Source organism: Bombina bombina, chromosome 3 (genome assembly GCF_027579735.1).
Source record: "Bombina bombina isolate aBomBom1 chromosome 3, aBomBom1.pri, whole genome shotgun sequence".
Classification (NCBI taxonomy): Eukaryota; Metazoa; Chordata; class Amphibia; order Anura; family Bombinatoridae; genus Bombina; species Bombina bombina.
In genome coordinates this window covers 1,235,969,345-1,235,991,501 of record NC_069501.1, presented here as the reverse complement: position 1 = coordinate 1,235,991,501, position 22,157 = coordinate 1,235,969,345, and the positions used below count along the sequence as shown (strand labels likewise).

The 22,157-nt window shown below is 41.8% G+C and overlaps 1 protein-coding gene across 1 annotated transcript in view; it reads right to left on the bottom strand.

The window, feature by feature from the left end:
* PLEKHB1 (pleckstrin homology domain containing B1) overlaps window positions 1-22,157 on the bottom strand; it is a 53,066-nt gene that overhangs the window by 5,103 nt on the left and 25,806 nt on the right. Inside the window, exon 5 of the mRNA XM_053705606.1 lies at window positions 18,754-18,793. Coding sequence (XP_053561581.1) covers window positions 18,754-18,793 — 40 coding nt within the window. The remainder of the gene's footprint in view (window positions 1-18,753; window positions 18,794-22,157) is intronic.

The window sequence follows — 22,157 nt, the reverse complement described above, 5'->3', positions numbered from 1 at the left end:
AATATGGCCATAAAACCTAACTTTTTTTTTTTTAACAATTCACATAGAGCACTGGTTCTCAAACCTGTCCTCAGACTCCCTAACAGGCCAGATTTTCATGATTACCTTGGGTGAGAGCAGGTAAAATAACCACGTTTACGAATCAGCGGATTATTTCATCTGTGCTTGAGTTCAGATATTCTCAACATCTGTACTTTTAGGGAGGCCTGAGAACAGGTTTAAAGCCAGTGATATAGAGCATTTATGGGAGCTAGCTGACCACATTGGGTGAGCCAATGACAAGAGGCATATATGTGCAGCCACCAATCAGCAGCTAGCTCCCAAGTATTGTATTGCAACAAATTATGTAATAGAAGTAAAACGGAAAGTTGTTTAAAGTTGTGTCACGGATACCAGACGGCTAAGGCTATCCCCCACCCCCCTACAACCTCACACCTGTTGTTTCTCAGTGGTTTAGGGCTCCTCAGAGCAACCACCATCTCTGGAAGCTGTTTGTTTTGGCTTGTTTTTGTGTTCAGAGAAGAGTTGGTTTATGACCAGGAAAACCCTCCTAGGCTGGTCGGGCTCCTGGAACTCCCGGTTGGCCGCCTCACAACGGACACCAGCCTAACCCCTCTCAGGCTGGCCAGGCTCCTGGAACTCCCGGTCGGCCACAGGACAGCAGAACACCCGCTAACTTTAACCCAGGTCGCTCCAGCAACCATGTGCCCCAGAGCTCCGCTCTTTTGGGGATTAGTAGCCCTTAGGGAGGACAAGAGGTGGGCAAATTACCGGAGGGGAGCTCTTTTGGGAACCGGGGGTTTTGGACACCCCTAACCCCATAACTTCAATGGACTGTAACTCCGGTCCCCAGTAATGAATCATGCTGGGGTGTCCGAGAGCTTTAAAATGATCCGCGGGGATCACCCCAAAACCGCCACCCCTTTGTATTGAGATTATGTGGGACTGTGGCTCCTATGGAGGCGCCGGTCAGTCTGGAGGGGCGGGAATGGCGGGAAAATTCTGGGATTGTCCTTTGTGTTATCAAGATGAGCTGTGTGTATAAAAGGAGTGTATGTTTAACCTGAATGCTAGTGTGTCTAGTTATTTGGGTTGGCTCCAGCTAAAATCACTTTCCTGAGCTACATAGCAGGCTGTTCCAGGCAGAGGAAGGACACGCTGGAAGAGCTACCTAGTCTGGGTAGCTGGAGTCTGCCACAGGGTGGGACCCTGAGTACTGGTGCTGTCAGGCATCAGGGGTGGCTACAGGCTGTGGTCACTTGCCAGCTACATAGCTGCAGTCGGCAGGGAGGAAGCAGGACCCCTTTTGGCGGAGCTACCCAATCGGGGTAGCCGGGGGTATCCATCACATTGGCTGGCAGCGGTGGGACCTGCTTCTTTCACACAGTTTCTGCTGACAGAGGAGACGTACCACAGTAGCCAGTAAATATGGAGGCAGAGTTCCTAGGGAGAGTACAATAGATGCTGACTGGAACAAATGATCCTTGTTCGGAACAGGACGTTCTGGCATGGAGGAACCTTGCCCTCCAAGACCTATGGTGGGAGGCTCTGCAACAGGAGCAGGAAAATGGAAAGGTCCTCCCCACGAATGACACGAGATTCCGGGTTCTGTGGACCGTGAGACTGCCTTTCCTGGAAGTACAGCCAAAGAAGGAATGGCTAGCTGTTCTACATAGACTGATCCAGCAAGAGATGTGGGTGGAGGACGGCTATCGGGCCCTCCAATGGCTCGCTATGCAAGCGCAGCCATGGCTGGAGGAAGGCTCCCCCACAGAGGGCTTTGGCTTCGGCGGCCCTGGATTGCTGTTTACAAAAAGGACAGAGGACCCACAGTTTGGGAGCGAGACAGACCAGGGTCTGGAGGATATCTCTGGGCTCCAAGAGGAACTGCTGGATCTCTTGGAGGAGACCTGGCTGCTGGACGATCTGGATTTTATAATTGACCAGGAAGAGCCACTGGTCAAGGAATACAAGAGGCTGCTGGATCTTGCTAAGCAGCGTGCCAGGGGCATACAGATCTAGGGTGCAACCCTCTGGGATTCATGGAGCTCGACTGTGGAGGCATGGCAGCAAAGAGAAAGGGAACCAGGGCTGCTGGATCCTGATCAGCAGTCTGGCTCTGAGCTTATAGACTTGGACAAGGGAGCCACCCCAGCAGAAGTGCTGACAACAGGGCAGAGAGCCGCCGGCCTCTGCCCAGCACCTGTAACAGCTCCAGGAAACCTGGGAGCGGAGGTAGTCATCCTCCCTCCCCTTACAGAGAAGCCCTTGCAGGCAGAGATGGATATCAATAACTCTCCCCAGCAGCAGAACTCCTTCCCGGGAGTGGAGAAAGTTGGTCTCTCTCCCCAGCGGCAGAGCCAGGAGCCGGGAGAGGAGACAGCCGGTCTCTCTCCCCAGTGGCAGAGCTATCCCCTGGCAGCGGAGGTAGTCGTCCTCCCTCCCTCCCCGTAAACAGAGCCCTTCCCGGGAGAGGAGACAGTCGGTCTCTCTCCCCAGCGGCAGAGCCAGGAGAGGAGACAGTCGGTCTCTCTCCCCAGCGGCAGAGCCATCCCCTGGGAGCGGAGGTAGTCGTCCTCCCTCCCCGTAAACAGAACCCCTTCCCGGGAGAGGAGACAGTCGGTCTCTCTCCCCAGCGGCAGAGCCATCCCCTGGGAGCGGAGGTAGTCGTCCTCCCTCCCCGTAAACAGAACCCCTTCCCGGGAGAGGAGACAGTCGGTCTCTCTCCCCAGCGGCAGAGCCAGGAGCCGGGAGAGGAGACAGTCGGTCTCTCTCCCCAGCGGCAGAGCCATCCCCTGGGAGCGGAGGTAGTTGTCCTCCCTCCCCGTAAACAGAACCCCTTCCTGGGAGAGGAGACAGTCTGTCTTTCTCCCCAGCGGCAGAGCCAGGAGAGGAGACAGTCGGTCTCTCTCCCCAGCGGCAGAGCCATCCCCTGGGAGCGGAGGTAGTCGTCCTCCCTCCCCATAAACAGAACCCCTTCCTGGGAGAGGAGATAGTCGGTCTCTCTCCCCAGCGGCAGAGCCAGGAGAGGAGACAGTCGGTTTCTCTCCCCAGCGGCAGAGCCATTCCCTGGGAGCAGAGGTAGTCGTCCTCCCTCCCCTTACAGAGAAACCCTTGCAGGGAGAGACGGATATCGATATCTCTCCCCAGCGGCCGAATCCCTTTCTGGGAGAGGAGACAGTTGGTCTCTCTCCCCAGTGGCAGCACAGTTTCCCATGGAGCGAAAGTAGCAGGCCTCCCTCCCCAGTGGTAGTTCTCCTTCTTGGGAGAAGAGACAGATGTACTCTCCTTTCAGTAGCTTGGCAGGGTCTCTACCCTTTTCTTGTACCGGAGTATTTCTCACAGGGGGCAGGCGTTGCATTAGGCAAGGAGGATAAAAGTGTATTCAGTTGGTGCCACATGTTTGGGCACCCGAGCTTTACCTGCCCCACCAAGGAGCAACCTCCCCCCCTGGACTAGGGTGGGAATACAGCTGGGAAACCGGCACTAGCTTTGTTTGTGGGTGGGTCACAGAGTGTCACAGAGAGAGGCAGTGTGGCCATAGAACTTAAGGACACTAGAACTTGTGGGACAGCAATTGTTTTGGAGCCGACCTTAGAAAACTTGTTCGGGACGTTGTCTTATGTGACTATCCCTGCGCCCAGGGCACAGGGTTTAAACATCAGCATGAACCTCCCAGGATGCCCCAAGCTCAGGAGAGATGGGATAACCTCTCCCAGCAACCGAGAAGTGGAGGGCCACCGTCGGACAGCCCCAGGTCGACCCGTTAAGGGTCTAGCCGGGTCTGCCGAACTGGAGGGGGGGAGATGTCACGGATACCAGATGGCTAAGGCTATCCCCCACCCCCCTACAACCTCACCCCTGTTGTTTCTCAGTGGTTTTGGGCTCCTCAGAGCAACCACCATCTCTGGAAGCTGTTTGTTTGCTTTGTTTTGGCTTGTTTTTGTGTTCAGAGAAGAGTTGGTTTATGACCAGGAAAACCCTCCTAGGCTGGCCGGGCTCCTGGAACTCCCGGTCGGCCGCCTCACAACGGACACCAGCCTAACCCCTCTCAGGCTGGCCAGGCTCCTGGAACTCCCGGTCGGCCACAGGGCAGCAGAACACCCGCTAACTTTAACCCAGGTCGCTCCAGCAACCATGTGCCCCAGAGCTCCGCTCTTTTGGGGATTAGTAGCCCCTAGGGAGGAAAAGAGGTGGGCAAATTACTGGAGGGGAGCTCTTTTGGGAACCGGGGGTTTTGGGCACCCCTAACCCCATAACTTCAACGGACTGTAACTCCGGTCCCCAGTAACGAATCATGCTTATTTTTAGACTGTGAAATCTGGGGACCGAGAGATTTGTATTGAGATTATGTGGGACTGTGGCTCCTATGGAGGCGCCGGTCAGTCTGGAGGGGTGGGAAAATTGTGGGATTGTCCTTTGTGTTATCAAGATGAGCTGTGTGTATAAAAGGAGTGTATGTTTTACAATAAAGTCAGTTCCTTTTTAACCTGAATGCTAGTCTGTCTAGTTATTTCGGTTGGCTCCAGCTAAAATCACTTTCCTGAGCTACATAGCAGCCTGTTCCAGGCAGAGGAAGGACACGCTGGAAGAGCTACCTAGTCTGGGTAGCTGGAGTCTGCCACAGGGTGGGACCCAGAATACTGGTGCTGTCAGGCATCAGGGGTGGCTACAGGCTGTGGTCACTTGCCAGCTACATAGCTGCAGTCGGCAGGGAGGAAGCAGGACCCCTTTTGGCGGAGCTACCCAATCGGGGTAGCCGGGGGTATCCGTCACAAGTTGTATGCTCTATCTGAATCATGAAGGAAAAATGCTAAGCTGTATGTCCCTTTAAATAGTTCTGCACCCTGGTGTTGGAATATATTGTCTCATGTTTGTGTGCACACTCGCTCCTGAGAGTTACATTTTGCCATCTAAAATAAAGTACAAGACTTATTGAAAGGCCTCTTTTGCCCTCAACAGATTAAAGCTAAAGATCTAATTGATTGGCTCCTCGTGGAACGGTCAAGGCTGTTTCACTCTCTTCCTGTGCGACTTTCTCAGCTCTAAAGGATTAAATGTCAATAAATATTGATCTAAGAGAAAAATGTTATCACACTGAGCAACTGGATGTAATGTACTTTTAGGATGGAGCCAGCTCGATGAGAATAAAACTCAGTTAATTCTCAGAAATTTATAGTAAATTCCATTAAATGATAGGTGAGAAAATGCATACGGTGGGAGTACCAGGATTTAACCAATTGTGTGCCAGAGAAGCTCATTAGAGATGAGGCCCACCCAGTAAATATATTATTATCTAGGGAAATTCAGCTATAGCTCCTTATATGTATAATCTACATAGTTCACCTTTCATGAACTATCGGAAGCCTTGATATTTGCTTTTTATATTTTGCTGTGTGTTTATGTACCAGGAACGAGAGCCAGCTAGTCTCATTGGTTTATAAATGTCACATGTACCCTGAGATGTCACTATAGATCCAAAATACCAATATTGTATTATTACATTGCATGGTTATTAGTTAAACAGACACTAAACCCAAATTGTCTCTTTAATGATTCAGATAGAGCAGCAATTTTAAACAAGTTTCTCATTTACTCCTATTATCAATTTTTCTTCGTTCTCTTGCTATCTTTATTTAAAAAGCAGGAATGTAAAGCTTAAGAGCCAGACCATTTTTAGTTCAGCACCTGGGTGATGCTTGCTTATTGGTTTTCTAAATGTAGCCACCAATAAGCAAACGTTATCCAGGGTTCTAAACCTAAAATGGGCTGGCTCCTAAGCTTTAAATTCCTGCTTTTTAAATAAAGATAGCAAGAGAACAAAGAAAAATTGATAGATAAAGTAAATTAGAGAGTTGCTTAAAATTGCCTGCTCTATCTGAATCATGAAAGAAAACATTGGGTTTAGTGTCCCTTTAACATTGCGTTCTGTGCTTCTTGCTGAAGTTATCATTCAGAGGCAGTCTGCAAACTGTAGACTAGTCTCTGATATTTATACCGTTATGTTGCATAGGTTCTGCCGAGACTTTGCCTTGTACTCTACATGTATATGCGCTGCAATGGTATAATTCAGCTCACTGACTGTATCTTTCGCTCTCTCTCTCACTACCAGACTGACGTTTCTATTCTGGCTTCTTTACCTCCCCTCCGCCTCAGAGCTGAGCAAAACTGGAATTCCCATGGATGCATTTCAGTTGTGAATAGAAGTATTTTTGTATTAGCAAAACTGATTCTAATAAAAGCTAATGATGTTTCAAAAAAGTGTATTTAAGTATGCACCGTGCACCCCTTGAAACCCCTCAGGCAGAGGTAAAAAACATAGTGGAGATGGGGGAATTTCAGCTTCCATGTGTGAGAACGCCTACACTGGGCATGTTATTGGGAGATTTAGGCATGTAACAGCAAATCAGCACTTGGCAAATATCCTGCTGAATGGGATCTGCGCAAATGAGCGCCCCTGCTCAGCAATGTGGCAGCGACCTTAAAGGGGCAGTCTACTCAAGAATTTTTATTCCCTTTATTACCCATTTCCCAGTTTTGTATAACCAACACTGTTATATTAATATACTTTTTACCTCCGTGATTACCTTGTATCTAAGCCTCTGCAGACTGTCCCCTAATTTCCGTCTTTTTCACAGACTTGCATTTTAGTCAATTAGTGCTGACTCCTAGGTAACTCCACAGACATGAGCACAATGTTATCTATAGGGCACACATGAACTAACGCTGTCTAGCTGTAATACTGCACTGAGATAAGATGTGGCCTTAAAGGCATTACAACTTAGCATATGAAGTAAATTTGAAAGTTGTTTAAAATGGCATGCCCGGAAGCTTCCGGAGGAGGAGCACAGGTGTGTGATCAGGTGCTGCACCTGTTCTGATCTCTCCTACCTACAAGCTGTTGGTGTGGAACCGAGCCTAAAACCCTCTAGTTTAGGGTGGCTTGTATTGCTGAATATCACCGCTGCTGGAAACTCTATAGTGCCCTGACATTGCACTAAATAGCTGCAGGTAGCAGCCCTGAAAAAGGACTTATCATTACAGCAAAATTAATACCCTTTAAAAAATGGTTGTTGTCACACAATCTCCTTATTAAGCCGGGGTAACCCAAGAAGAAGTGCTTAGCTAAACCAACAGGCAAGTCAAATTCCCGATTACTGCTGAATAAATTGAAACGGAGGACGGAGGTGAGAGGCGCTGCACTTATCCTAAGTTGTGTGGACTCTGAGAACTTACTGCTCTCCTGTGTACAGCTTAATTGAATACCTAGGAGTTGGAGCTGGAGTTACCTGTACATCACACCGGCATTGTGGCTAGAGCAGTGGGTGCGGATGGTGTAGCCCGTTGTTTTTATTTTATTTGCATTCCTGCGCTGAAGTGGCATTCCCCCTCCCACCGGTGCTGCGTGAGGGGGGGCCACTGCTGGAGGAGACGGGTCGATCCCTGGTGCAGTGTTGGTTCCGGGGAGGATAACGTAGAGCTGCTGGAGCGGTAGTTGTGGCTGCCTTCCCTCCCGCCTCTGCCCTCTTTCTTCTGCCTCTAGCCAAGGTGTTGAGACTCAGGAATGTTACCGATGTCGGCTGGTGGAGTGATTGTAGCAGCATATGAGTCATACCCTTGAGAATAGCTGACCGGCTTCTTTGAAAAAACGCAAGAGACGAGGATATTGGTATCCGTGTGTCGCAGCCTGCTGATTTATTTCCCGGCAATCGCTGTTTCCTCGACCTGGAAGACGCTCCCCTTCCCACCGATGCTGCGTGAGGGGGGGCTGAGGCTGATGATCGCTGGTTGTCCCCTGCTCAAAACTTAGTCTATTGGTTTTGGGTAACGTAGAACTCCTGGGATAAAACTTGCAGTTTTGTTTTCTTTTTTAGCCGCCTCTACCCTGGAATGACTTGGCTCAGTACTGGACCCTTATTATTTGTTCTTTTTTTCCCTTTGCTGGGGTTTTCACATAACCTATAAGCTATGATAGCCGGCCTGACCTTGATATAAATAATGGCTATTTGTCTGCAAGCGCTGTATAACACCTAAACTTGTTAGGTCTGTTCTCTTTAGCTGCTATTTATGATAATTTAAAACCTAGAACCCCTTAGTTTCTAACTGGTATATATTTTTCCTTGAAAGTGTATGTTGTTAATTTATAGCAGCAAAATGTGAAACATTATATTATCTTATTTCCTGAACCATTTAGACTGTTACTAATTGACTGGGGGTTTTCGCTTGTTTCTCTCTCAGACCCACAGCAAGTGTATTATAACACCGGACTACTCTATGTAGCTTTGCCTAAGTTTTGAAGTCACATCCAGTTGTGTTAAAATATACTATGAGTATTGGCTTCATAGAAGTAAATTATATTTAGTTTAGAGGTGTGTTTGACCCTGATATAAATAACGGCTAGTGGCCTATAAGCGCTTTACAATACCTAAACTTGCTAGGTTTGTTCTCTTTAGTTGGTATTTATGACAACTTAAAATCTAGAACCCCCTAGTTTCTAACTGGTATATATTTCTCCTGGAAACTGTATGTTGTTAATTTGTAGCAGCAAAATGTGAAACACTGTATTATCATATTTCCTGAACCATTCAGACTGTTACTAATTGACTGGGGGTTTCTTTTGTTTCTCTCTCAGACCCACAGCAAACGTATAATAATATTGGATTACCCTATATAGCTTTGCTTAAGTTTTAAAGTTACATCAAGCTCTGTTAAAATATATCATGAGTATTGGTCTCATAGCAGTGAATTACACTTAGTTTAAAGGTGTGTTAATAGCCTACAAGTAATCTGGTGTGCCAGATACACACAGGCGAAATAATCTGAGTATCAACTAGTTTAAAAGTACCTTAAAAGCTGACTTCTTTCTAAAATTTATAAAATATTGATCTGGTGGCCTAGGACTAGGAGACTTGAGTTGTTAAACACTGTTTTTTCTGTTCTCAGCTGAAAATTTAAAACGGTATATTAATCACTATTGAGGGCTTTCTTAAAGATTAGAAAACTGTGGTCTCCACAGTAGGACCCCTTTTCTGTGATATGATATATCTTATCTTGTCACCAGCATGACTGAACCTGACTCGCTTAGTTCACGGTTATTTTTTCTTTTTTCTCTCTCCTTTTAGAGGAGAAGATAACCTCAAACAATACACAAAAGTGTGCACCTTTCTTTTTCACATATCCCTCACACCTCTCTCCCTTCTTCAGTAGATTAGTTTGTCTTTTTCTTTTTTTTTTTTTTTTTTTGCTCCCTATCACAATCCACTCCCATTATTTTATGGATAAATTTCTACATACACAATCTCGCACATCACCTTCAGTCATGTCGGCTAGACAGAGGCATAAAAAACATAAACCTAATACAGAGCCTGTGGGTGAGCCACAATTGGTAACCCAAGAATCGTCAAATTTACCTGATTCTGCTGATACAGTCTCTAGTCTTAAATATCTCTGCTGCTCTTGCACCCAAGTTTGATTCACTTAGAATAGAAATCAAACAAGATATTGCGCAGCTAGCTACAGAAGTCAAACAATTCTCGGAAAGATTCTCTGAAGTTGAACAGAGAGTCTCTGACTTAGAAGATCTCACTCTAGCTCAAAACAGTAAACTAGAAGCCACTTCCTCAGCCCTTGCTAAATTGCAAAATAAAGTAGAAGACTTGGAAAATCGCGCTAGGCGCAATAACTTGAAAGTAGTGGGGGTACCTGAGGGGAAGCAGTTTGAGGATTTAAATAAATTCATAACACAAACATTACCAGCATTGTTGAACATACCTCAAACCCAGCCAGTTATAGAAAGGGTGCACAGGTTAGGGCCATCACCTTTATCTAAAGAAAATATGAGGCCAAGGCCAATCATAGCTAAATTCCTGAATTACCAGGACAAGATTACATTCTTACAAGCCTTTCGTAAAAATCAACCTATATTACTGGAAGGTACAAAAATCCTTTTATTTCAGGACTATGCAGCTGAAACTGCCTCAAAAAGAAGGCAGTTGGCTCCGGTATGTACTAAGTTCATACAGCAGGGGCTGCGAGCGACAATCTTACATCCTGCCAGGTTGCGACTTGTGTGCAACAACACTTTGCATTTTTTTGATTCTGCCCGTACGGCAGAATCTTTTTTCACCAAAAACTGCACACCTGAGCAGTTGAGGTGACACAATATTTAGTTTTTTTCTCCTTGGTAAAAATTAGAATAGATCTGATATTTTTCATTTTTCTTCTTCTAAGATGGGCCCTTTTCAGCAAATGGGCAACAGACGGCTCAGGTGGATTAGTCGTATGTTTTGGGGTTTTCCTTTTCCCTTTTTTTTTTTTTTTTTTTTTCTTCTCCTCTTTTTCTCCCTCACCATCTTCCCTTCTTGAACATAGATACCTACTATAATGACTGGGATTAAATTTACCTCATGGAATATAGGAGGGCTAACTTCTCCTATTAAGAGAAAAACGATAATCTCTTATTTGAAGAAAATAGGTACTGCTATTGCTTTTCTACAAGAAACCCATTTAAAGACTCAAGAAATTCTTAAACTAAAATCTTCTTGGGTTAAGGAGGTCTTTTTTTTCTTCTAGTTCTAGCCGAAAAGGCGGAGTTGCTATTCTTCTGGGTAAAAAACTCAAATATGAGATAATACAAAGTGAATCAGATGAGGAGGGGAGATATATCATACTGAAAATTAAGGTTGCTAATGTTTTGTATACTTTATGCAATGTATATGCTCCAAATGTTTTTAATCTCTCATTTTGGGATACACTTCAGGCCAGGCTTATGACATGTGCAGAAGGTTTTTTAATTTTAGCTGGTGACTTTAATATGGCTCCTCAATACCCAATTGATAGAATGAGGCAGCAGCCATTAGTCAAAAAAACTAAAAGAGATAATCTCGAGGCAAAGTTGTTCTCCAGGATTTTTTCTAATTTAAGAGTTAAGGATATTTGGAGGATATTGAATCCGGATACACGTGATTTTACATGTCTCTCAAAAGCACATAAATCACTGTCACGGATTGATTTATTTTTGGTTGATGAAAGACTTTGTAAACACAAAGTATCAGCTCAAATTTTGCCTATTGTGGTATCTGATCATGCTCCAATCTGCTTTGAGATTTATACGACTGGCCTTTCACATATAAATAATCGGTTTTTCTTTCCTAAATATTTGTCTGCTGATTCTGGATTCAGAGGCTTCCTCGAAACTAAGTTTCAGGACTTTGCCTTGTTTAACGCGGAGGCTAGAGTCCGTCCTTCTTTGTTCTGGGAAACTGCTAAAGCAGTGCTGAGGGGGGAAATTCTGGCATACACCATTAGGCGTACCAAGAAATTTAAAAACGCGAAAATGAACTCCTTCGCGCAGTTACAAATGCTTATAACTCATATCTATTAGAAAAGACGTCTCAGAAATGGGTTAAATATATTACTGCATTAGAAGAGAGAGACTCATTTCTACTTTATAAATCTACTCAGCAGGAAGTTCGGTTTTCTGCGAAACTTTACAAATATGGGAACAAGACTGGAAAACGTTTGGCTAGACTGGTAAGGCAGGACTTAGGTTCTCAGTTAATAGATTCCCTAGAAAAAGAGGGACAGATGTTTAGTTCCTCTCAGGATCTTGTTCAAATTTTTTATGATTACTATAAGGGAATATACTCCCCCAGGACTTCTGACTTCACAGAACGTCAGAAATTCTGGGGAGAAATCTTTTTTCCAATATTAACACCTAGTCTAATTAAGGAACTTGAATCCCCCATTACGGAAATAGAAGTTGCAAAGGCAATTAAAAATTTGGCATATAACAAAGCACCCGGCCCGGATGGAATACCTAATGAGTTCTATAAAATGATACCCTCCACTGTAATACCTGATTTAACCTCGTTATTTAACTATATATATATATAGAGGGAAATGAACCCTCATCTAATTTTACAGCTTCATATACGTCTTTAATTTTAAAAAAGGGCAAAGATGCAAGAATGGTCGAATCATATAGACCCATAGCTTTGATGAACACCGATTATAAATTGTTGACTACGATTCTCGCCCAGAGACTCCAGTCCCTTCTTCCTTTGATTATTAGCCCAGATCAGGCTGGTTTTATGAAGAATAGGAACTCTGCGGCCAAAATAAGGGAACTCCTGCTCACCTTGGATTACTTTTTGAATGGTACGGATGCTGATCATTCAGAGGAGGGAGGTATTCCAGACTTGGCAATTTTGGCTATAGACGCCGAAAAGGCCTTTGACTCAGTTTACCATGATCATCTTCTATTTTCATTAGAACAATTTGGGCTAAAAGGTAATTTTGCTAAGTTTATTGAAAAACTTTATCGTACAGCCTCCACAAGAATGATAGTAAATGGCCAGCTATCCCCAGAAATAATTCTGCATAGGGGGACTAGGCAGGGGTGTCCCCTTTCCCTGCTCCTTTTTAATATTGCTATAGAACCTTTTGCTATAATGATAAGACAGAGATTGGAGGGGATTGGGGTGGCTGGGCGGGAGTTGAAAATAGCATTATATGCTGATGATATTCTCATTTATCTTTCTAATTTACGTAGAAATTTACCTATTCTCTTATCAACTATACAACAGTTTGGTTCCTTTTCAGGATATAAGGTAAATATAAAGAAATCTGAACTTCTCTGGATAAGGCACACAGACAGCTCTCCTATAAATGTACCCTTCTCTATAGTGAATGACTCATTTAGATATTTGGGTATAAATGTCTCAAGTAATCCTGATTCTTGGTATTCCCTGAACATTCCTCCTGTGTTGAATAAGGTTAAATCAGTTTTTAAGAACTGGCAGACTTTACCGTTGTCCTTGTCCGGACGCATAGCAGCCTATAAGATGATCTTATTGCCAAAAATTCTATATGTCCTCCAAAATATTCCTTTGATTTTAAGAAAGAACGATTTAAGTTTATTCAATTCACAACTCCGGTTTTTCCTGTGGCAGGGTAGGAAATCCAGAATATCACTTGCAAAACTCTCCCTTCCAATAGGATCCGGAGGCCTGGCTTTACCTGATTTACGAGTATATAATTAGGTATTTTTGGTTCGTATTCTAGCAGATTGGCTTTTTGCTCATAATTATGTTACAAATAATGACTTAGAGAGCAGTATTAGGAACACCATCTTCAATCTTTTTAGAGTGGAAGACCCAAGGGCTTGTTAATGTTCTTCAGATACTTGACATAGAAAAAAGATGTGTGAAATCATTTGATGCTCTTAGGGTGGAATTCAATATCTCCCAGAGAAACTTTTTTGCCTATCTTCAGGCTAGACACTATGCTATGAAGTTAGTGAATGAGTATGGCTGGAATTGGTCACTGGGGCACATAGAGAACTGGTTTATTCTGGCAAAAAATGGACTCATGTCAATATCTCCATGTTATTTGATTATTGTCTCCGACAGGGGCACAATTAATCTTGATAAAATTGCTATTAACTGGGCCACATTGTTATCCCAGGAAGTAGAATCTAAAATACCTTCTCTCTCAATTCGAAAGGTTACTCAAACAACCCTTTCTGCCACATGGAGAGAATCTCATTTGAAGTTGTTACATATGACATATTTTACACCAGAAAAAGGAGCGAGATGCGGCAGTATGAATTTTATTACATGTCCTAAATGCTCGTTTCCCTCTGCAAACCTCCTGCACATGTTATGGACCTGCCCTAAAATTAAAAACGTATGGTCCAAAGTCCAATTTTGGCTTTGTAAGATACTAAAGCTCTCATCATTAAATTTGATAGGCAGACATATAATTTTTCTCTTTCTTGACCCAGAAGATAGACAACTCAATGTGAAGTTTATTAATATAACTATATTGGCTGTTAGATATCTTATCTTTAAAAAATGGAAAACGCTTACGGTCCCTAGTATATCAGAAATTAAAAACTGTTTAAAAAAACAATGTATTCTTGAACAATATAATATTAGTGTTGATAATGATGTCCATGTTGTTAAATTCTTTCTCAAATGGTCAGCATTTATAAAAGTTTTTTCTCCTACGGAAATTGAATATTTGATACATCCCTTACTTAATTCTGAACTAGTTCTGCTGGGGAGATGGTGAAGGGTTCTTTTTTTCCCTTTTTTTTTTTTTGTTTTTTTTTTTTTTGTTTTGGGGTATTGTGTTGTTTTTCTATGTAAAAATAAAAACTCAACAAGGTATAGAGTATCACGAAGCATAGTGTTATTATCTGGGTTATTCTTTTTATTTACATAAGACACATCCAAAGAGTTGATGTGTACCTATAACATAGTATTGAATGTGTAATAATTTATATACTATATGTACATTTGTTATACCCAAGCTATGGTTTGGAAAAAGCTTTGCTTTTGTTTTTATTTAATGGCTATGTTTCTCTTATTATTATCTGATTGTTATGGGTCCTTGTTGGATATAAATAAATATTTGGAAAAAAAAAATGGCATGCCCTATTTGAATCATGAAAGTTTAATTTTGACTAGACTCTCCCTTTAACTAAATGGCCACCAGGAGTAAAATAAAAGCATTGCTCTTGTGCGGCGGCTATCTTTGTTAAGGCTGCCACAAACATTGCACAGGGTAAATGGATGACACGCATGCAAAATACTCAGACAGAGACAAGAACCCCTCTATGGAGGGTGTCTGTAGGCATATGCCTACTCTGCCTTATTATAAATCTGGCCCTACAAATAGTCTCTATTCAAAGATTTAATTCATCTATATGCATTTAAATTTTGACCGGAATGTCCCTTTAAATCATCAGGACTCCTTTATCGGGGATGATTGACAAACCCTGCTCTCACATAACTGGCTGTGCAAGAGTAGAGGGAAGGGCTGCACAAGAAGCGGAAGCACCAAATGCAGGAACCTTGTCCACCCACTGCTTGGAGCTAATCAAATTAAAGCCAAATAGCTCAAATTGATTATTTTCAATGTTTGCTACACAAAGTATTATTTAACATAAAATTACCAACTGATGTTAAAAGGGATAGTAAAGTTAAAAACTTAAATTGATTGGATAGAACATGAAATTTTAAACAACTTGCCAATTTTGCTTAGTTCTCTTGGTCTTCTTTGTTAAACATTAGATCTAGGTGAGCTCATGAGTATGCACGTGTCTTGAGTGTTTATAGCAATGTTATGCATAGTTACAAACACAGCTGCCATAAACTGCTCATAGCGTCAATCTCAGTGCTTTCGCCGGCGTCAATACGCTCGCCAGACATCGCTGACGCGGATCCACATACGATCCCCTTATTTATTAAAAAAAAGTCAAAAACATGCGCAGCAAGTACGGAGCGATGAGCATCGGACTGTTAATGAACAGTCATCGATGACTCGGTTATTCAGGTTTTTCCCAACTTTATTTATACCATTTCATTACTGTCCATGGACAAGCACATTTCTCTAAAGCTAATTTTTTATTTGTCATCTGTTAATGTCCAAGAAATAGCTACATTTATACCTCAACAAACAATATCTCATAGAAAGTTTTTTTATAAATGATTATTAATGCTAGAATTTGTACATATATCTTTGCACATACATATTTACATGTCCCAAAGTTCCATTTTTTGTTCTAAACAATGTTGTCTGTCATATCTCTGTGTTTATTTATACCACTATATGTATATAGTGTAAATGTATTATTATTCTGAGCATGACTAATTGCGAATATAGCATGTCATCAGGGTATCATATGTATTTATTTGCAATCAATGGATATTTTAAGAGCTGGGACAGTTTTCTCTCTGTACCTCTGTAACCCCTCCTGATTGCAATCTAGTTTTAAAAACCACCCCTACACAGGTGTTACAAAATGGGCTGGCATATAAGATGACATTTCTTACTGAAAAATAAATTCAAGAGAAGAAAGAAATACACTGAAAATAGCATGACATATTTTAATTTCTGCTGTATCTGAATCATGACAGTTTAATGTTAGGTGGGCTGTCCCTTTGAGCTATCAGTTTAAGATTATATTGAATCAAACATCAATCGATTTTTAAAATCATTGTCTAAAATATTACAGTGTGTGTCCTAATGTCAGCATCAATGTTTATCTTTAATACTAATTTCACATATACATACTTTCAAAGTATAATACACAATGTAACAAATGGCACTTACAAGTTCTGATGAATGATTAATTACACAAGTATTGAGCAATTTGATTCGTTAGTGATAGTTTAAAATGTATATTTGAATCAGGTTGGCTGATGTCATAAATCATGTGAAAATGCATATTCCAATCAAAAGTGGTTAAAAAATTCACTAGTGTGTGGGTTGTTTAGGAGTTTGCGTCATAATTGGTACGAAAAGTGTTGCGTCAAATTTGGTGCGAAGTGGAGAGTGATACTTGTATTACATGGCTTAAACATGGTGCACATAGATTTTTCCCAAAAAAATAAAAAGGTAGTTAGCTATATCATGTTGTGTATTTATTTCATTTTTATCTTTATATCTATTAGTGCGACAAGTTTGGGGCAAAACTTTTCAACAAGTTTGGAGAAATAATATTGTCCCCTTGCTTTGTAATGAGAGACAAAGTTGTAACATAAGCCATAAGTAGTAATGTATTTTTCATTTTTATCCCTATATCTACTACTGCACCAAATGTGGACCAATAATATTGTTTGATTTAGAAAGGGTATACAATTGTAATAGAGTTTCTAATTAACTTTTATTATGTAATATACTTCATACTCTTGCAGCATCGAACATAAGATTTCTGTTTTTAGACTCCCATTGATTTCTATGGCATCCGCAACCTCAAGGTTGACAGATTAAAAACTAGGTATGTGGCGTCGGAATAGATGCAAGCGTACCTGTTAAATGTTTGATAAATTGGGAAAATGGTCAAATAGAGTCTAATGTGAATTCAAAACATCTGTAATGACGCAAGCATCAATCTGCGTCGGATTGAGATCTCAGGAGCGTATATTACGTCACAAATTTTAACTTTTGACTGTATTGACGCGTAATTCAAACATATTTTCAGTTGACCCTTTGAAAAATATGCCCCCTAAGCTCTTATTAACCTACCTAGGTTTGGTCTTCAACAAAAGATACCAAGAGCACAGACAATTTAATAATAGAAGTAAATTGGAAATGGTTTAAAATTCAATACTCTATCTAAATCATTGAAGTTTAAATTTTACTTTACTTTTCCATTAAATTGTGCAATCCATTAGTTCGTTTAAACTTACACTAATATTTTCTTATCTTAGTTCCTCTCTTTCTATAGTTATCTCCTTGAACACCCTTAGGATGTAAGCCTACGAACCTAGCTGCTTTATAGATCACCTTAATGAGAGCGGATTTACAACAGTGAAACTCTCGGCAGGGCCCTCTATCGCTTTGTCTCCCATAACTGTCACCTTGCATATTAGACCCATGTTTTTAGCGCTACAAATAAATAATAAATCTGGATTTGTGACAGATTGATTTAAGCTATTTGCTGCACCTTTCTTGTTGTGAACACTATAGAACACTGTAGTCTGGAATTGTGTCTGAAATAAATCTCCCTAGAGCAAAAAGTCACATAACTATTATTACTATAACTATTCAGCACCAGTTTTCTTTCTATTACCATAGATAACAATATGCATATAAGTGGGACCAGAAAAATAAATAACATAACTTTTATAGCTTTTAGAATGGAAGCATCTACAGTTGCAGCAATCTTACCACTACTAAGGCGCATTAGACATCTTGCTCTACATCAGAGGCAAGAAGTTATACGTCAAATACAGCACATAAGAGTGCCCCAATTATTTTTCCCCACGTTGTGGTCTGGAAGCACTTACAGACCGTGAAATATTGCAGCACTTCCGACTGTCAATCAATGATGCTATAATTGTTGGATGTCCTGCATTTTATGGCAACCGGATATTTCCAAACTGTGTCCAGCGTTGTGATCGGTATGATTCAACCGACGTTCTCCAGGCACCTACAAATTGTTTTAGACGCAAAGTACACCATTTTTTAAAGCGTCATGTTTGTCTCCCAGAAACTGCAGAGGAATGGCAATCCTTAAAAAATCACAATATTTTTTGTATTGCTGGTATTCCACATGTGTTAGGAGTGATAGACTGCACACATATTGCATTGCGACCCCCCAAAGAAAGAGAGGAAAAGTTCTGCAATCAAAAGCAATTCCATTCCATCAAATCAGGCTTCTAATTTATCAATCATTGGTTCTTATTGCGCCCAAATTGAAGCAAATACACTGACTATTTTTTTAGAAATTTTTGAGGTTGGATTGAAATTCGGGGCACTTGAATTGACGCAGAGATTTTCATACAGGTTCATTTGTACTTTTAGTAACTTTAATAAACGGAGCCCTCAATCTATAGATAGATAGATAGATAGATAGATAGGTACATACATACATACACACACTTTATCAGAATTTCTGTTAGATTTTTTTTTTAATGTTTGACTCTATGACATGTAGTAGTTTTCATATGTACTTATTCATGCATGATGTGGATGTGTAGTGCGTTTGTGTAATGTGTGTAGCTTTCCTTCTACACATACCCACAAAGTACTCTTTGTTCAGCACTTGATTGCAAAAATATTGTTGTAAACCAGACAGAACAACCCACATTGTGCGCAGGTCTCATCTGTGCGTAAATCTACAAATGGAATTCCTTTTTCTTCTGCACGTATCAATCTGCCTATTTCACAATTTTTGACAAAACAGAATATATTTAAATAATAACTCTCCCAAAAATATCAACAAAACTGATTGCTCACCGGATAAGTTTGTGCATCTAGCAGAGTCATCTTCCAAGCACTGTAAGAGATAAAAAGAAAAAGGATTCAGTAATGTCAACTGAACACATAGTTAGATGTTATAGCAAGAAGCAGGTGAATACGTGATAAGGCTTCGTACTAATTTGTAGCATTAAAAAGACACTGTACTCAAAGGGCCAGATTACAAGTGGAGCGGAAAATATCGCTTTTGCAAGCGCAATATTTGCTCTCCACTCAGTAATGCCAGCGCATTCAAATGTGCGCTGGCATTACAACTTAGGTGTCTCGCGTTTGCATTGCAAGGAAGCTTTGTGTTCACAAGATTGCCCTTCCATAGGCTCCAATGGGAGCCTCGTTCTCATGCCGTGAGACACGGCATGAGAACCTAGCACAGCAAAAGGAGTAAGTCGTACATTGTTGGGCAGCAAATATTAAATATATATGTACATGAATATATATATTATACAGTATGTTTATAATCACATACATGTATCATTTATAGAGAACACACAGTTCCCATAGACCGCAATGTAAAGGCACATTTCAGAGCCTTTTTTTTTTTTAACACCCCACACCTGCACACTTTAACCCCTAAAAACTGCTTTGTGGGGATATTTTTAATATTAACCAGAGGTCTGACCTCTGGTTAATTTTTGGAGCGCTAATTAGCCACTTGTAATGGTTATTTGTCGTGCGCCCAATAAAGGGACAGTAAACTTAAAAAATGATGTTATATATTTCTGCACATAGTGCAGAATTATAATACATTATCTTAGCAACAGCTTTAAAAATCTAAAGATTTTACCCCTCAAAGTTGCACTTATCTGGTCTCCTCTCAAGGATCTTCTGATCAGATCTTCGTTCTCAAATGCACTTCGCGGGGGGCGCTGTCTAGTCACAGCGCACCTGATTGCGCTATTGAACTGAATGTAGCTCGCTCCCGCTACCAGCTTTTAAAAACCAAGACCTGATCAGAAGAGCCTAGAGAGGAGACCAGGCAAGTGCAACTTTGAGGCGTAAAATCTCTAAAATCTTTAGATTTTTAAAGCTGTCGCTAAGATAATGTTATATAATTCTGCACTATGTGCAGAAATATATAACATTATTTTTTAAATTTACTGTCCCTTTAATGGCGAATTAGCGCTCCACTTGTAATCTAGCACAAAATGTTTCTGTCATGTATATGAAACAGCAGTAGTTAAACACGCTAAAAATATTTTTAGGAAGTGTATGTTTTTGTACAACCGAGTCATGGGACTGTACTATTCATTGGCAGAAAAGGATAACTGCAACAGTTTCCAAAAAAACAAACCAATACTTTTTTTAAATTATCTTTCAAATAGAACATAGTAACTAGATAGAAGAGTGGTTAGGTATTTTGTACAATGTTAAACACTGTGGTAGAAATACTGGTGCATGAAATCTCCCTGAGTGGCATATGCACATATGCTATGTGTGACAAGAGGATACAGATACAAAAACTATGCCTGCTCAGAGAGCTGTTGGTGGTGAGTATTGTGTCAGTGACAGACTTTATTTGTGTCATAAAAGCCTCTGCTGACGAGGGGCGCAATGATCGAAAATTTGCCGGAATGGAGAGAAATCACACAAAATCTTTGGGATTTTTTTTATAGACTTTACATTGTAATGCCAGAGTCTCTCCACATCCAGAACCCTGCTCGGTGAGATAAACAGTGTGGTGTTTGAATGCTGGTGCACGGAGCACTCAAAGCATATGTGCATATGCTGCAGAAGCAATAATAACATTTAGTAGAAGTATTTCTGCTTATGGAAGTATTTTGCAAAAGTGCTTCTATTTAAAATTGAAATGCACATTTGAATTTTGACATTTATATCCCTTTAATTAGCTCATTTCTCATTTTGGTGTCAGTACTCAGATGATTTCAGTTTGACTTTTTGGGTGCACTGAGCTTTTAAAAGTTGACCCTAGTACTATCTGAGCACTAAAATGAGGCAAGGCCTCTTTTTAGAATGAGACCCCTCTTTCAAATTTGGGGTCACATGCCAATTGACTATATGTATATAAAATAAAATCATATTGAGTAGGTAGCACCCGTCCCACAATACACAGAGAAGGCAATCCTCCTTTAACCCCTTAATGACCGAGGACGTGCAGGGTACGTCCTCAAAAAAAAGGCAGTTAACGCCTGAGGACGTACCCTGCACGTCCTCGGTGTGGAAAGCAGCTGGAAGCGATCCTGCTCGCTTCCAGCTGCTTTCCGGTTATTGCAGTGATGCCTCGATATGGAGGCATCCTGCAATAACCTTTTACGGCCATCCGATGCAGAGAGAGCCACTCTGTGGCCCTCTCTGCACCGGACATCGATGGCCGGTTTCGTTGGTGGGTGGGAGCCGACTTGGGAGGTGGGTGGGCGGCCATCGGTGTGCCGCATGACGTCAAGGGGGGCGGGATCGGGGGCGCGATCGTCGGGGGCGCGCATGGGCGCGCGCGCGTGCACGGAGGGTGGCGGGCGGGCGCGTGCACGGGGCGGGAGCGGGTGGGAACCGCTACACTACGGAAAATGTTTTAATAAATAAGACCTAATCTTGTTTGTGCAAAAGCACAAAAAGTGATCATGGAGGGGTGGGGGGTTGGTTTTGTGTGGGGGGAAGCTACACTACAGAAACTTTTAATAAATGTAAAAAAAAAACATTTTTTTCTTCTAAACTGGGTACTGGCAGACAGCTGCCAGTACCCAAGATGGCGCCCATTAAGTTAGAGTGGGAGGGTTATAGAGCTTTTTAGGGGGGATCAGTGAGGTTGGGGTCTAAGGGGGGATCGTACACATCAGCATATGTAAATATGCTTCTTTTTTTTTTAAAAAAAAAAGGGCCAAATACCTTTTATTTTAGTACTGGCAGAGTTTCTGCCAGTACTTAAGATGGCGGGGACAATTGTGGGGTGGGGGAGGGAAGAGAGCTGTTTGGGAGGGATCAGGGGGTCTGATGTTTCAGGTGGGAGGCTGAGCTCTACACTAAATCTAATATTAACCCTGCAAGCTCCCTACAAGCTACCTAATTAACCCCTTCACTGCTAGCCATAATACACGTGTGATGCGCAGCGGCATTTAGCGGCCTTCTAAATACCAAAAAGCAATGCCAAAGCCATATATGTCTGCTATTTCTGAACAAAGGAGATCCCAGAGAAGCATTTACAACCATTTGCGCCATAACTGCACAAGCTGTTTGTAAATTATTTCAGTGAGAAACCTAAAATTGTGAAAAATGTAACTTTTTTTTTTATTTGATCGCATTTGGCGGTGAAATGGTGGCATGAAATATACCAAAATGGGCCTAGATCAATACTTGGGGTTGTCTACTACACTACACTAAAGCTAAAATTACCCCAAAAAGCTCCCTACATGCTCCCTAATTAACCCCTA